Source organism: Protopterus annectens, chromosome 1.part0 (genome assembly GCF_019279795.1).
Source record: "Protopterus annectens isolate FY-2018-M chromosome 1.part0, PAN1.0, whole genome shotgun sequence".
Taxonomy (NCBI): Eukaryota; Metazoa; Chordata; order Ceratodontiformes; family Protopteridae; genus Protopterus; species Protopterus annectens.
The window spans coordinates 59,993,573-60,007,667 of NC_056725.1; the positions used below are offsets into that span (position 1 = coordinate 59,993,573).

Sequence of the window (14,095 nt, forward strand, 5' to 3'; positions counted from 1 at the left end):
CTATTTCCCATCCAATCAAGATTTTTGAGTGCTAATGAGGAGCTTTGTTTGATATAGATAGGTAGTTTGTTCCAGAGTATGGGAAGTCTCTGGGACAGGAATCTGTTCCTCCAGCATGTTCTGTTTATTATGGTGACAAGGTTTAGGTCCCTACAGCGTGTAGCTCAGAGGGATTGGAATTTCTTTAAGTGGAGCATGTCCAACAGCTCTGGGTTTGACATAGCTTTGTATGTTAGGCAGAGTTTACCTCTGAGTAGGCGATATGCAGTGGAGTAAAGCTGGAGTTTTTTGAGAAGGTCTGCATAGGGCACCTGTTTGAGGCCAGTAATCCTCTTTGTGAGGTATTTCTGTGGCTATTCCAGTTGCAGATATCTTGTGAGTTACATACCAAAAGGGGCGTTGTACTCTATAATGGGTCTAATGCGTGATGAGTAGAAGGGAACAATGACCTCTTTTTTTCCTGGATGTGATAGTGTGCCACGTAGGATTTCTTGAATACTGTGGCGATGTGATCATCAAAAAAGAGACTACTGTCCACCTGTGTCCCAAGGTCTCTTATCACACTTTCGGAGTTAAGTAGACTACCACCTATGTGGTAGCTCATAGGTACAGAGTTTTTACCAAAGGGGATGACTACACACTTTTTGGTATTGAGCTTGAGGCCATGGCTTTGACACCAGGCATCTTGTCTCAGTGAGGCCCTTTTGTAGGATGTCCACATTATTAGGAGTTTCAATTATGGCTCCTAGTTTGCAGTCATCTGGGAACTTCATTAGCCAAAGACCTTCTGTGTTAGCCTGTACTTCAGAGAAGTAGATACCAAACGGAAGAGAACCCAGGACTGAACCCTGTGGTATTCCACTTGTCACTGGTCTGAAGTCGGATTTGGAGTCTGCTACTTTCACAGTGTGGGTTCTGTCAGTGAGCTAGTTGACAACCCATCTTGTGACATAGGGATTTATACCTAGTTTAGTGAGTTTATCTATAATTCGAGTGGGGGATGGTGTCAAAAGCCTTGGCAAGATCTAGGTAGGCTGTGTGAACCACCTTACCCTCATCTAAGGCTTTGGTGACTGCTTCAAAGAAGTCTATCAGGTTTAGGAGACATGATCTGGCTTTTACAAACCCGAATTTGGTGGAGTACAGACTTTGGAGATGACCACTGTCTTTAAAAGTTCCATGATGATACGTTCCATGGTCTTGCAAACCAGGCTTGTCAGGCTAATGGGGTGGTAGTTCCGAGGTCTGTGGTGGCTCCCCCTTTGTGGAGTGGTATAACCACCGTGTGGGTAACTGTTTTATCAATTTAAGTTTTTAAGAGCAATATTTGAAAATTGCCACTATTTTTGGGCCTTTGTCCCACTTTTGTCTTTGTCCAGATTTCTTTCTCTGAGAGGTATGTATCCATCTCTTTCATCCCAACACTGTCTCAGTAATGAGATTTGGCTCCTCTGTCCATTTGCCCAGTGTAAAAGCTGAGCTGCTGAATGCCTCCTCTGATGAGGAAGTGTTTGGCCTTTCCTTTGCAGAGGTATTTGAAAGATTTGATGAAAGGGGAAAGCTAATTCAAAGATTCTCTCAGATTTTATCACTCACTGTTCCTAAATAGAATTGAAATTTCCCTGAGTCTGGGAGCCTTCTATAGGAAACATAAAACAATCTCAACAAAGACCAGGCAAAATTCATAAAACAATGGCCACCCCAACCCCAAAGATGATCCAAAAAAGCAGACTGAGTAAACCATCACCCTGGAAAATCCAGTAAGACTATCCTAAAGTCTGTTCTCACTGTCCTCTGTTACAGTAGATTTACTTTCCAACACCTGGGTTGTTAGGATATTTCAAAAATGGTATAACTGGCAGTGGGACTCCTTTTCAAGGGATTCCAGTATATCCAGCCATTTGAACCTTATTCCCTCGTAGTGGGGATCATATATCGACTCAGGGAGTCAAATTCAACAAAAAGGGTTTTACTTGAGAATATTTCTGATGCCACAGAAAGAGGAAAGTTGCAACAGACTTTTTCCTTTCTAAAACTTAACATCAAGACTGCAAAGTTCAAGATGTTCTCTCTACAGCCTGTTACCTCTCAGACCTTAATTTCTTAATGTCTTTAGATGTAAAAGATGCACATCATGACATTGTTATTCTCAGATGCCAGATTTTTTTTTTGGTTGCCTGGTTACATTTTCAGTTTTCTATGTTTAGATGACTGACTTATTTTTGCAGACTCCCTAAGGCTGTCAAGGATATATTTTCTTTATCAAAACACCTTTCTTAATCTAGGATTTCAAATGAACATCTCTTCTGTCCAACAAAAGTGTTTCTAGGATGTCTCCTAGATACAGCTACTATATTTCTTAAGAAAAAGTGAATTTCTACAAGGAGCAATCCTGGTTTTCAACAACCATTCTTTCAACAGAGAGGTTTTCATGACCTCTAGAATTCTCATGATTCATTTAGCCAGACTGAGATTTCATTGGTTGCTCAAATCCATGTGGACTCTGCACCATCACCCCCTATGCTTTCATTTCCTGATGCTGAGTTTTGTCAAAAGACAGATTCATTGGTGGTTGAATTAGTTGTCCTTCAACCTAGGTTTCCCTTTAAAACCAACAATCCCTATTCAGTCCATGAGTACATCAAACTTTGCAAGTGGAGCTGTATCCAACGAGATGAAGGTCATTGGTCTATGGAACTTTCAAGAACATTTGAAGCACACCAACTTCATAGAAATTTTCATTGATGATTGCACTCAGAACTTCAAATCATCTCTGGATCCCAGGCCATCTGCTAGCAATCCCAGACAGCGCAGCTATGTGGTGCATAAATAAGGGCGAACCAGATTTTTAACCCCTTTGCAGGCTAGCAGTGATTGAGCAAACAACTCTGTTCGTTCTATCCTGCAGGCTATTTACATCCCATCAGAGCAGACTGTTGTGGTATTCAGGCTAACCATGGTCAAGGCAGACTCTGGCAAATAGAAGTTGAGTTCTGGGGTCTTCAAAGAATTCATCTATCTGGAAACTCAAGTAGAACTGTGTGCCACCATTCACAACAGATGGCCAAAGCAAGAACACAGTAACGTGTTATTGGAAGTTCCAAAATACATGATGTGTGGCATTATCTAGGCTGAGTGCTATAATATTCAGCAATGGTAAGAAGTGGGCTAAGCCCCAAGCTTTGTGGGACAACAGCAGTGCATTCTGCTGACATAACAGAGTTCCATTTTGGTTTGTGCTCTTTTCCCCAGGAAGATGCCATGTATTAGCACTTGGTGAGACGTTTTTATTCTTACAAGTCTGAGTAAGAGTTTGCAATGTCAGATAGTATGAAAAGCTTTAAAGAATTTGAAGAATGTTGTCCCTACACATTTGTTTTCCAGTGTAAACTTTATAGGATCATTCATCCAGCTAAAGTCTAAAGTATGTGACAACAGTGTTTTAGGTAGCCTATTAGTTTGTGAAAACTTTTTTTTTTTTTTTTTTAGTTTGAGGAAGCTTGGCAATTCACATAAATTGGCAATGACATTGCATTGTTGTATGCTATGTTTTATGTGCAAATTTTATATATAGTTTTCATATATAGCTGCTTTTTATACATAGTTGCTTTCTATTATGTTTGAGGAAATGACTTAATTTAGTACAGATCACTATGTCACAGGCTCTGCTATTATGCCTCTTTGAACGTTGTTGGCTCTGACTGGTGGAAAGGCTTTTAAAGGATTCATTATGTTACTGTTTAATAGTCGATGAAGCAACATTGTGTTGTGAAAGAGCTAACCAGTTTGTTTACATTTTTTATTGGTGTCTGTTTTTACCTTGTGTCCATTCAATATAATTTAAGACTGGGCTGTGCGTTGGTTTCACTCTGTTTGGATATTCCAAGTGTTCATTATTATCTGGAAGTTAAACTTTAACAAAAATAATTGAGTAGAAAATATAATTAGAATATGTAAAATATAAAAGCGGTTTCCCATTAATAGGATGCAAGAAAATTAGTAGTAGTAGAGCAAAAGCTTTTTGAATGCTTCCTGTCTTAAGAGTTGGTGTCATTTGCATTGTTTTCTTTTTCAGGGTAGATTGGAAGCAGGTGAGAAGTGTCTTGAATCATCTTTACCATATGATGTTGCCATGGTCGTGAAGCAGTTTTTGAGAGACTTGCCAGAACCATTGATTCCAAGGGAGCTCCAGGATATGCTATGCCAAGCTCAATTAATTCCGTCGGAGTCAGAAAGAACATTAGTTACTATACTGACAACATGCTTACTACCCAAGCTCAATGCTGCAACCCTGAAGTACTTTTTCAAATTCCTGCAGAGTGTAGCCTCCAGGTATGCTTTGAATTCTCCTACCTGTTAGTCCATGTTACATTGCTTAATTATCATTTAGCTTCCACTTCCAAATTAATAAGATAATTATCAAGTAAGAGTTTCACTGAAAAGATTGACTAATATAACACAAAGTCACTTTCACATGGAAAAAAATGCATGTGGCAATGTCTACTGCATCCCCACGATGGAGTCTTTGCCTTTTCATACCACTGACTTTGAAATATCAAGCCTATAGTTGCGCAGCTTTTATAGAGAATGGGCAAACACTTTGCATCTAAAAAAAAAAAAAAATCCACACCATGTTTGCATCAGTGTGCTGCCATAAAAAACTGAAGTGACCACAAGTCTAAGCATAAATCAAATTAAAACATAGAAGTAGAAAAAACATAATGATTATGCAAGATTTTAGCAGGGTTCATTAGTGGGAGTGACTTTGTATATTTGCGGATACTATTTTAAGAGAAATTCTGTGAATCACAAGCCACTGCTTGTACTAGATCCATTTGCTTAAATAACAAATGGATCAGTAGATCTTCCGTAACATGCATGCCTATTGTAAAATACCACAGATTATGCTTACCATTCCACAGTTCAGAAAACAGGTGATTCTAATATTCTTTTTTGGGTTTGGAAACTTGTTTCTTGTGTTCTTATCAAATTTAATAATATTGGTCCATGATTTTGAATTACTTTTTCTCTGGAGCAGGAGCTTTCATGATTGCTGTAGTCATGCTACCATTATCAAAATTTTCACTCTAAAGTACAAATAGCACTCTTGAACCATTGTGCTGAAACACTCATTTAAAAAAATTAGTATTCTTGACTATTGATATCAATCGCATCTTCTTTGGAGTGGCAGGGATAAAACTTCCACTATTCAAGTCAGTGTGAGGATCAGCAATGGAGAAGAAAGAATGCACCATCTTGTAATACTTAAACACTTTTTTTTTTAAATCAGTTAAACTGTACTTTGTAGTAGTGAGCTCAGACGGTCTGTTTTAAGTTTCAAATTGCTGACTTGTGAAAACCCATATGATCTTAAATAGTAAACCCAAAAGTAAGGCAAGTATTACCATGCTGTATATGAAGCAACTTCACTTTATTAAAACAATAAAAGCAGCATCATAAGTGCTTTCGGGTAAATCCCTTCATCAGATGATCAAACACTAGTAAAAACATAGTATCTAATATAGCACAACCACGGCCGGCCTTAGGCATAGGCGAACTAGGCAACTGCCTAGGGGGCCGTATATGTCAGCCTCCTAAAGGGCGCAATTTCCATTTATTTATTTTAATTAACTTACTTTTCTTATGTGTGCGAACCCATAATATGAACTGTAAATTAATTAAAATAAATACATAAACAGTAGGGCGACAGAATCATAGTGTGAGGGGGAAGAGCAAGAGCCCTCCCACTTCTATACCTGCAAGTTGACCAGAAGGGAAAAAAAAAATATCTTCATTCCACAGTAGTGAAGTCTTCTCCTTTAAGGAGGAACGTACATGCGTCACGTACACGCCGACGTGGATGTAAAGATGTTCCAAGTTGTGCGTGGAAATTAACTACAGCTGGAGACTTGAACAGCTGTAACGGCCAGTCGGAAGGCTGCTGGTTTGGTACGTTAGACTGTAAATGTTAAATCAGAAGTGGTGAAAAACAGAGAAGTACAGGTAAATCCATTTCATGTACTGATATGTGTTAGTGTTATTTCGGGATTCAGGTCATTGTTTGGCTTTGGCCATGGTACCATTTAAAGGATGGAAAAGTAGTCTGGAGTTTCTTTTTTGTTTGTTTTTATTTGAAGCTTTATGATTGGGGCCACTAGTGGTTCCCTCGGCTTAATAAGGAAACATTTAGTGTCGTGAATATGATCTGACAGTCTCATGCCCAGCGTGAAGTGTTAAGGGACTGTTTTCTGAAAGCCTCCATTAGGAGTGTAGTCAGAAACTTCTACTTAGTGCTACAAAAGTGCAATGTGTCCAACTCCTGCCTCCATCAGTCTCCCTTGCCCATCATTTTCCTGTAATTCCCCCCCCTTTCATATACTACAATTAAATATTTATTTATATATGCAGCAGTGTCTCCTTTACGCAAGTTGCTTACAACACAGAACATTCATACTTTAGTTTGAGTAAACCTGCACTGTTTGAGGGATGTGCAAAAGAAAAAAGGGACTTGCTTGCATGGCAACACACTTGTAAACCGTATTTTTCACGTACCTCTCAACTATCTTTGATTTTTACCTGTACTTTAGCTTTGCCTCTTTTAATCCCATCTAAAACTGGTGACTTTTGGAGAAAAGGTAGTGACTGAATTACAATTAATGGCAGTAGTAAGAGTTGTAGACTTTTTTTTTTTACTTCAGAAATTGTACATCAGTTCACAGTCTCTATTCAGTCAGTCACTGTCTTGGTAGTATTAGTATTTTCATAGTCTCGCTGATCACTTCAGGATAATATCTCTAATTGGTTGAGAGCTATGATTCTTCATATCCATTCATAGTCTCTTGGATATTTTACCTTGTCATTGCTCTGCAATGATGCACCTTGGGTCAGAAAGTGTTTCTTAACTGAATGTGAGTTGGACTCCATGTTTTGTTTTCACTCACTTCCCAGTTAGAGTTAATAAAGGAAATGCAACAAAACCGGTAGGCTAGAGCAATAATGGCTTCCAACCAGTGCAGTCCAGGAGGTTACAAAAAGGCATAATTTGACAAAGACTTTGACCAGATTAGAGTGCGTGCGTGCAGTATATCTATAATTTGAGATTCCCTTATTATTGTCAATAATGATCAACTTGCTGCCACCTTAGTGAAGATAAACTTTATGCTAGTGACTTAATTGCTTTTTCATAGTCTGTCAAGAAACTGTATGTTACAGCAACATTATTTATAGAAATGTTTTATGGTACTTGTGAGGCAAACTGTTATTTTATATTTTGGTAATGGTGTCCTCTAGACTTGTTCTTTGAGAATCCGGTAGAAGATGGGGTGCTACCCCAACTTATAATGGCCTTACAGAAAGTAAAAATTGCATACAATGCTGACACATCTGTCATATACAGATACTGTATTTATAATGTGCAGTGCACATGGTCCTGTATACTTCACAATTACCATCTCCCCCACCATTTTACTTAAAGGTGATATTGTGTGCATCGTATTGAGAGGATGGCATCTGAGTCTTGCAGTGTACTGATGGTGTTTCAAGATAGAGATGCAGTATGTATATAGATAAACTTACTAAGCTGGGCATAAATCCCTATGTCACTCGGGTTGCCAACTGACTTACTGACAGAATCCAGACTGTAAAAGTAGCTGACTCCAAATCCAGCTCCAGACAAGTGCAGTACCTCAGTGTTCAGTCCTGGAACCGCTCTTGTTTGGCATCTACTTTTGTGAAGTACAGGCCAGCACTAAGGAACTCTGGCTAACAAAGTTCGCAGATGCCTGAAAACTGGGAGTCATTATTGAATCCCCAAATGATGTGGATATTCTACAAAAGGGCCTTACAGAAACAGATGCTTGGTGCCAGAACCATGGGCTCAAGCTTAATGCCAAGAAATGTATAGTTATCCCCTTTGGGAAAAAACATGTACCCATGAATTACCACATAGGTGGCAGCACACTAAATGCTGAAAGTGTGAAGAGAGACTTAGGGGCACAGGTGGACAGTGGTCTCACCTTCGATAACCACATTGTCACAACAGTCAGGAAATCCTATGTGGCATACCTCATCACTAAGGGCTTTTCATCCAGAAAAAAGGAGGTCATTGTCCTACTGTACTCATCATCCCTCATTAGACCTGTTAGAGTACAATGCCCCATTTGGTATGTACCTCAGAAGACATCTGCAACAGCTGGAAAGGCCGCAGAAATACATCAGTAAAAGAATCACAGGCCTAAAGCAGATGCCCCATGCTGACCATCTAAAAAAACCAGCTATACTCTCTGGCATATCGTGTACTCTGAGGCAATCTCTGCTTAACATACAAGGCCATGTCAAACCCTGAGCTGTTGGACATGCTCCACTTAAAGAAATCCCAATTCCTCAGAGCCACACGCTCCAGGGATCTAAACCTTGTCATCACAATGAACAAAACATGCTGGAGGGATAGGTTCCTGTCCCAGAGCGCCTCCTTGGCCCTCTTCAAGAGGAACCGTGATGACTGGATGGGAGATGGGAAATACACCCTGGGGCTCACATCAGTCACCCTGCTAGACAGGGGTCCAGGGAAGTAAATATTGTGGGGAAAAAATATCCGGGGAATTGTTTGGCTAGGCTTGTGTAGGCCCTAGGGCTGTGATAGCCTAGTACCAACCTATGAACTTATAAACTAGCACTTCAGTTATGAGGGGGGGTAATTCCATGTGTACGTGTGTGGTCATTCGGCTTAAAAAGAAGGTAAATGTTTGTGTCTGTCTGGGAAGTTTAAACTGGGCTTCTATATGCCAGAGGAGAGAAAGTATGTGTGTGCCCAGTTGAAAATCTCCTGTAACATATCTGTGCCATTTCTTTCAATACTTTTGTTGGCCCCTCATAACAGACTATACCAGAGTTCCTTGGTGATGCGTGACCATCTTACTATTACGATTCTCTCCCTTTTTGTGCTAAAATTGTAACCAAGTATCATCTTAAGCTATTTTGCGATTGAGTTCTTGTATTTTATACTTGCTACAGTGGATATCGCTAAACTAATCTGGAAAAATGCACCTCTGATTAAATGTATCAGTGTTTAACAAGATTACCTTGAGGGCAGAATTAACAAACTGTTTCAGTGTTTAACAAGATTACCTTGAGGCCAGAATTTTTCTGGATCTTTCAGCCTGTCTCATTTATCTGAATCTGCAGGTACTGTTACTTTGCATGGAGTGTTTATATTCACTGTAGGCATTCTGGTCTCTTGATTTAGGAAAGTCTCCATGATTTTACAGTGCTTTAGCTATTATGCTTTGAGAAATAGCTAGGGTGACTTGTCTGCACATATAACTGGCTTTTTGCTTGATTACTGATGTGATTACATAGCGCAATGCTCATAGCTGGTGAAACTAATGTGAATGTTCTATTTTACCACTGTATATAACATGTGATTTTGCCATTTTTTTATTGTTTTTGCTATACCCTGTTTATATGGATAACCTGCACTGATAGATAACCATTCTATTTTTGTATATCTCTGCTTAGTGATGAATCATTAGTTTCTGTAATGTGCCAGGGAAGTTTTTTTTTACTATTTAAGCAATACTAAATTTTGCTAGCTTCAACTTTAAGAACACTTTACTAAAAATCTGTCCTTCGTTTCCAACTGTGCTGAGTTTATGGTGCGGCACATCTCTGTTTGATTATATATTTTTGCCTCATATTTTTGGTCTGTTCCTCATAAAATTTGTGGTTTGCTGGCAAATCAGTGAGGATTTAAATAATTAAATGTCATACATTTGAGTTTTAGTCTTCATTTCCTTCCAAAAATGTCATGCTAAGACAAATGCTGTTCTAGCAGCTTTAAACGTCTAGAAGAGCAATATTTCTAATGTGCCCCTGTTTGGAGTCCTTTGCCCCCCCCCCTTTATTTTAGGCTTTGTTCAGATTTCTTGTGCTAAGAGGTTGAGAGGTATAGATGCGCATGGTATGTAATGCCCTAGTTGCTGATTATTTGTTGCATTTTAAGGGTGGATAGGGGTTTTGCATTCCTTAGTGTGCCCTCCTTTCTATACGATGCCTAGTAACTATGAACTTGTCATTTTCTCAGTCATTCATGTAACATAGGCAATTAATTCTTCAACAGCAGCAAGCACCAAATTTGTAGATGAAACAGAAATGTAAAGTTGTTTACCAGTAACAGCCACTTCATTAGTTACAAATCTGTTTAATGCAGAATTATTCGGATGAATTTTACTTCTGCAGAGATTGTGCTTATTGACGGGTAGTGGTGGGTTGTAATGGACAGAAGTCTTGAGTGGCCTTTTATGGTTGAAATTTTCTGAAATGGGCAGTTACTGGTTCATACATTTTGTTTCACTGCTTATTAAAAGAATGTTTAAAAACTACAAATTTAAAATGCATTCTAATAAGTAGTGCTGTATTATGCAAGGAATGTAAGGTGAATCAAAGAACAAATACATGTATAAATGTCCCTAAAAACTGTGTGGAAGGAGTCTGTTTTGAAAACAGCACAAAGGTAAACTTAATTCTTCACTGGCCAGATGCATTTTCTATGAATGTGAGTTTTTATGCCATTTCAATAAATGAGAGTTTCAAGGGCAGCTAAGTTTACTGCTCATGCTAAGTCTGTTTTCATTGCTAGACTATATTGTTTGTTTACCACATGGCTTTCTGTGTTTGTGCTATTTTATTTCAATATCTGTACTCACTGCAGAAGCAAATGAGAGAACCATATGCATGCTAACTGGTGAGAAATAACCAAATAATATAACACCGGAATGGCTGAGGAGGGGGCTGCTTCTAGGAGGGGTACAAGGTTTCTGCAGGAGGGACTGCTCTGGGGGGTTCTCTGTTACCCTGCTTAGAGCCCTATTTGACCATGATCCATCTCTGGTATTTAAAGTAGAAAATACATACTAAAGTAGTTGCAGGTTAACTACATTACAAGGTATCCTTCTTCCTATGCATTTAAATTCAAGGAAATGACTGGAGTGGCTATCTTGGGGAGTGACCTACCTGTGGGTGTGTCTCAAATAGGGGTGTTTCATGAGTATGTTGTGGGAGGGGCTTAAGGGGCGCCAGAGCACTACTTTGTCTAGGGTGCCATTTTGGCTAAGGCCGGCCCTGAATACAACACAGCCAATGAAAATCAATAGTTTACCCTTTCTTTTACTAGAGCTGGTTTTAAAGGGACAACATCATTTAATCCTGGGGCATTGTCAGTTCCCAGTCTAAGAATCCATTGCATCTCTTTGTATTCAGTTTCATTATGCAAGTAACCCATTCTTTGACTTCTGTTTACAGCACATATAACCATAAAGGCAAATGCATGATCACTAAGCAATTCTATATGCTTGTACAGTGCATTGTGTTCTTTTCTTAACCATATGTCTGATAGATGCTTAAAATTCTATCTTTAAGTCTGCAGTTTGTTTTTCCTACATATAATATGCAGTACACTGTTGACAGTTTGCAACATAGACAACATTTTGCATGTTACAATCAGCATACATATTCAAAACATACTTCTTGTTGGTCCGGGGGTGTATAAAACAATTTCCTTGTAAAATGTGCTTACAGGCTTTACAATGTAGGCATGGAAAGGCTCCCTTCTTGATGCCTGGATTTTTAAAATGTCTAGGTTATTGACATAGAATATCTTTCTCAAAATTTTATTTCTTTTCAAAATAAATCTAGGTTGTGTCCCTACAACTCTAGTTATATTCCCATCTGTTAAAAGAATTCTCCAGTTGTCTCTAATATATTACATATATCACCTATATCATTACTGTATGTTAAACTCATTTTCAAACCTTCATTAGTTTTTTGAACCTGTGCATCTACCTTATTAGGCCATTTTTTTACCTCTGTGTAACCATGGTTTTGCACTTTGTTTTCTATAGAGACTGCTGTTGTCCATTTCCTTTTTCAGTAGATTTTTACTATATCCTTGTGATTGAAAATTATTCTTTAAAGAGTCCAATTCCCGTATAAAGGAATTTTCATGTGTGCAAAGTCTGGATATTCTACAGACTTGTCCCTTGGCTATGTGTTGGAATACATGTCTAGGGTGCATGCTGTCATATCTAAGCATGCTGTTGGTCCAACAAGGCTTCCTGTATAGTGATGTCTCTACCTCCCCATTTTCTTTCTTAGTAATACTAACATGCAGGTATTCAATAACTGAACTGGAATAATTCAATGAGAATCTGAAGAAGCTGGTAGTAGACTCTAAATACTTAACAAAGGATGTTAATTCTGATGTGGTGCCCCCCCCCCCCCTTCCCCACAAAAAGAAAACATCATCCACAAATCTATTGTAAAAGAAAAGTTTGTCTTTCCAATCATGTGCTGCCTCCAATATCACCATATCTTCCCAATAAGCCAGGACTAGGTTAGCATATGTGTTTGCACAAGGCATACCCATAGCTATACCTTGTCTCTGGCAATAATACTTTGACAAAGAAAAACACAGTTTTCTAATACTAGCCTTAATAAGGAACATAACCTTATATTTTCATCTATATGTATATTCACCTTTTTGTTCAGTATTTCTTTTATAGCAGTAATACCATATTGGTTTTCTATAACAGTGAACAAATTCTTTACATCTAGAGTAACAAACATGTAGGAAATGTCTTTGTTCTCTTGTAAATAAACATACAATGATTCCAGAAATGTAGCAGTATCTTTCAAAATTCAAGGGAAGGTTTGTAACATTGGTCTGAGAGTACATTCTAACCAGACAAATATTTTCTGATATTCTTCATCTGCCCGGTCACAAAGTATTTTAGGTGACGTCGGTCGTCATGGCGCCATCTGACATCAGAGCCGCCAGGGTATAAAAAAAATGCATGACGCATATCCTCAGCTCAGTCTTTTGGTGGATGGTCCGGAAGCAGAAGCGGCGCGCCGTGCCTGAAATTTTCTGAAATTTTTTTCATTCCGAAGTCCAGACCGGAAACCAAGTTAGAATATTTTTTAGTTTATTTTGTTTTTTTTTACCCAGTTAATTCAGTTATGAATAATCTTTGCATTCCTTGTTTGGGACGGACCACGGCGTGGTGTCGGGTGTCGGTTTTGTGCTAGGTTGTTTAAAAAGGCCACTATAAAAGGGAGGTTAGAGTCGTTGATTCGTCCGCTTTGACGCCGGCCCGCTCCAGAAGAGTAGAGCAGAAACTTTGATTTTGCAGGATGTGGCTCCCAGGAACTCAGGTCAGGGCTGAAGGGCCTCTCTAGTTTCTGTTCTCCTTGCCTAAGGTGGTTGGCTAGGCCTTCTCTTTCTTTCTCTAAGGCTTCTTCTAGGGGCAGGTCTGTTTTGCCTTCTTGTCCCCTTCAGGTACTTCCAGGGTCTGTGCCAAAAAAAAAGCTTAAAATGGCAGAAGATTTGATTACTTTAATTAGAGAGGTTCTGTGCCCTCCTCCTAAGAAGAGGGGGGGGGTTGGAGCCAGAGGTGGAAAGTTTGTTGGAGCTCACATGACAGGATGACTCTGAAGATAAGATATTCTAGATTCCTTATTCCTTCTGCTTCTCCTCCAGAGGATTTTTCATTTCAGAAACTCTGCATTCCATGAGGGAGCATTTTAAATGGGAAGGACAGATTTTCTCTGATTCACGAAGAGGCTTTTGGGGAATTTGTTTTACCACAGCATTGACCCCCTGGCTATACCTCCTGTTTTGATGTTGTGTTTTCCTGTTGTAAAGAATCCGGTTCCTCTAGACAAGGAAGCTAGAGCTTTGATGGGGTGGGGGGTGAAGGTGTATCTCTTTTTTACTTTAGAGCTTGAGCTTGCCAGTTGCCAGTTTCATATATTGAAGTATCAGATTTCTTCTCCTTTCTCTGCTAAAATCTAAAGTAGAGATGTATAGAGTGAAAAATTTGCAGATTTAATTGCAGGATGAACTCTGAACAGGTGGTGGTGGGTCTTTGCAATTTGGTTGATGTGGTTTAGGCTGTATTCTGTAGTGGCTGCCACTGTCTCAGTTCTCTTCGCCTTCTGATGGCCTAAGGATCAGAATTTGTCCGATGTTGTTAAAAGAAGAATGGATGCCCTGATGTACAGTCTGGAAGTTTTGTTTGTCCTCCTGTGGAGTCGGTTT

General features: G+C 39.1%; 1 protein-coding gene across 1 annotated transcript in view; it reads left to right on the forward strand.

The window, feature by feature from the left end:
• LOC122811525 overlaps positions 1-14,095 on the forward strand; it is a 1,751,548-nt gene that overhangs the window by 655,264 nt on the left and 1,082,189 nt on the right. The window contains exon 4 of the mRNA XM_044083457.1: positions 4,076-4,332. Within this exon, the coding sequence (XP_043939392.1) occupies positions 4,076-4,332 (257 nt within the window). The remainder of the gene's footprint in view (positions 1-4,075; positions 4,333-14,095) is intronic.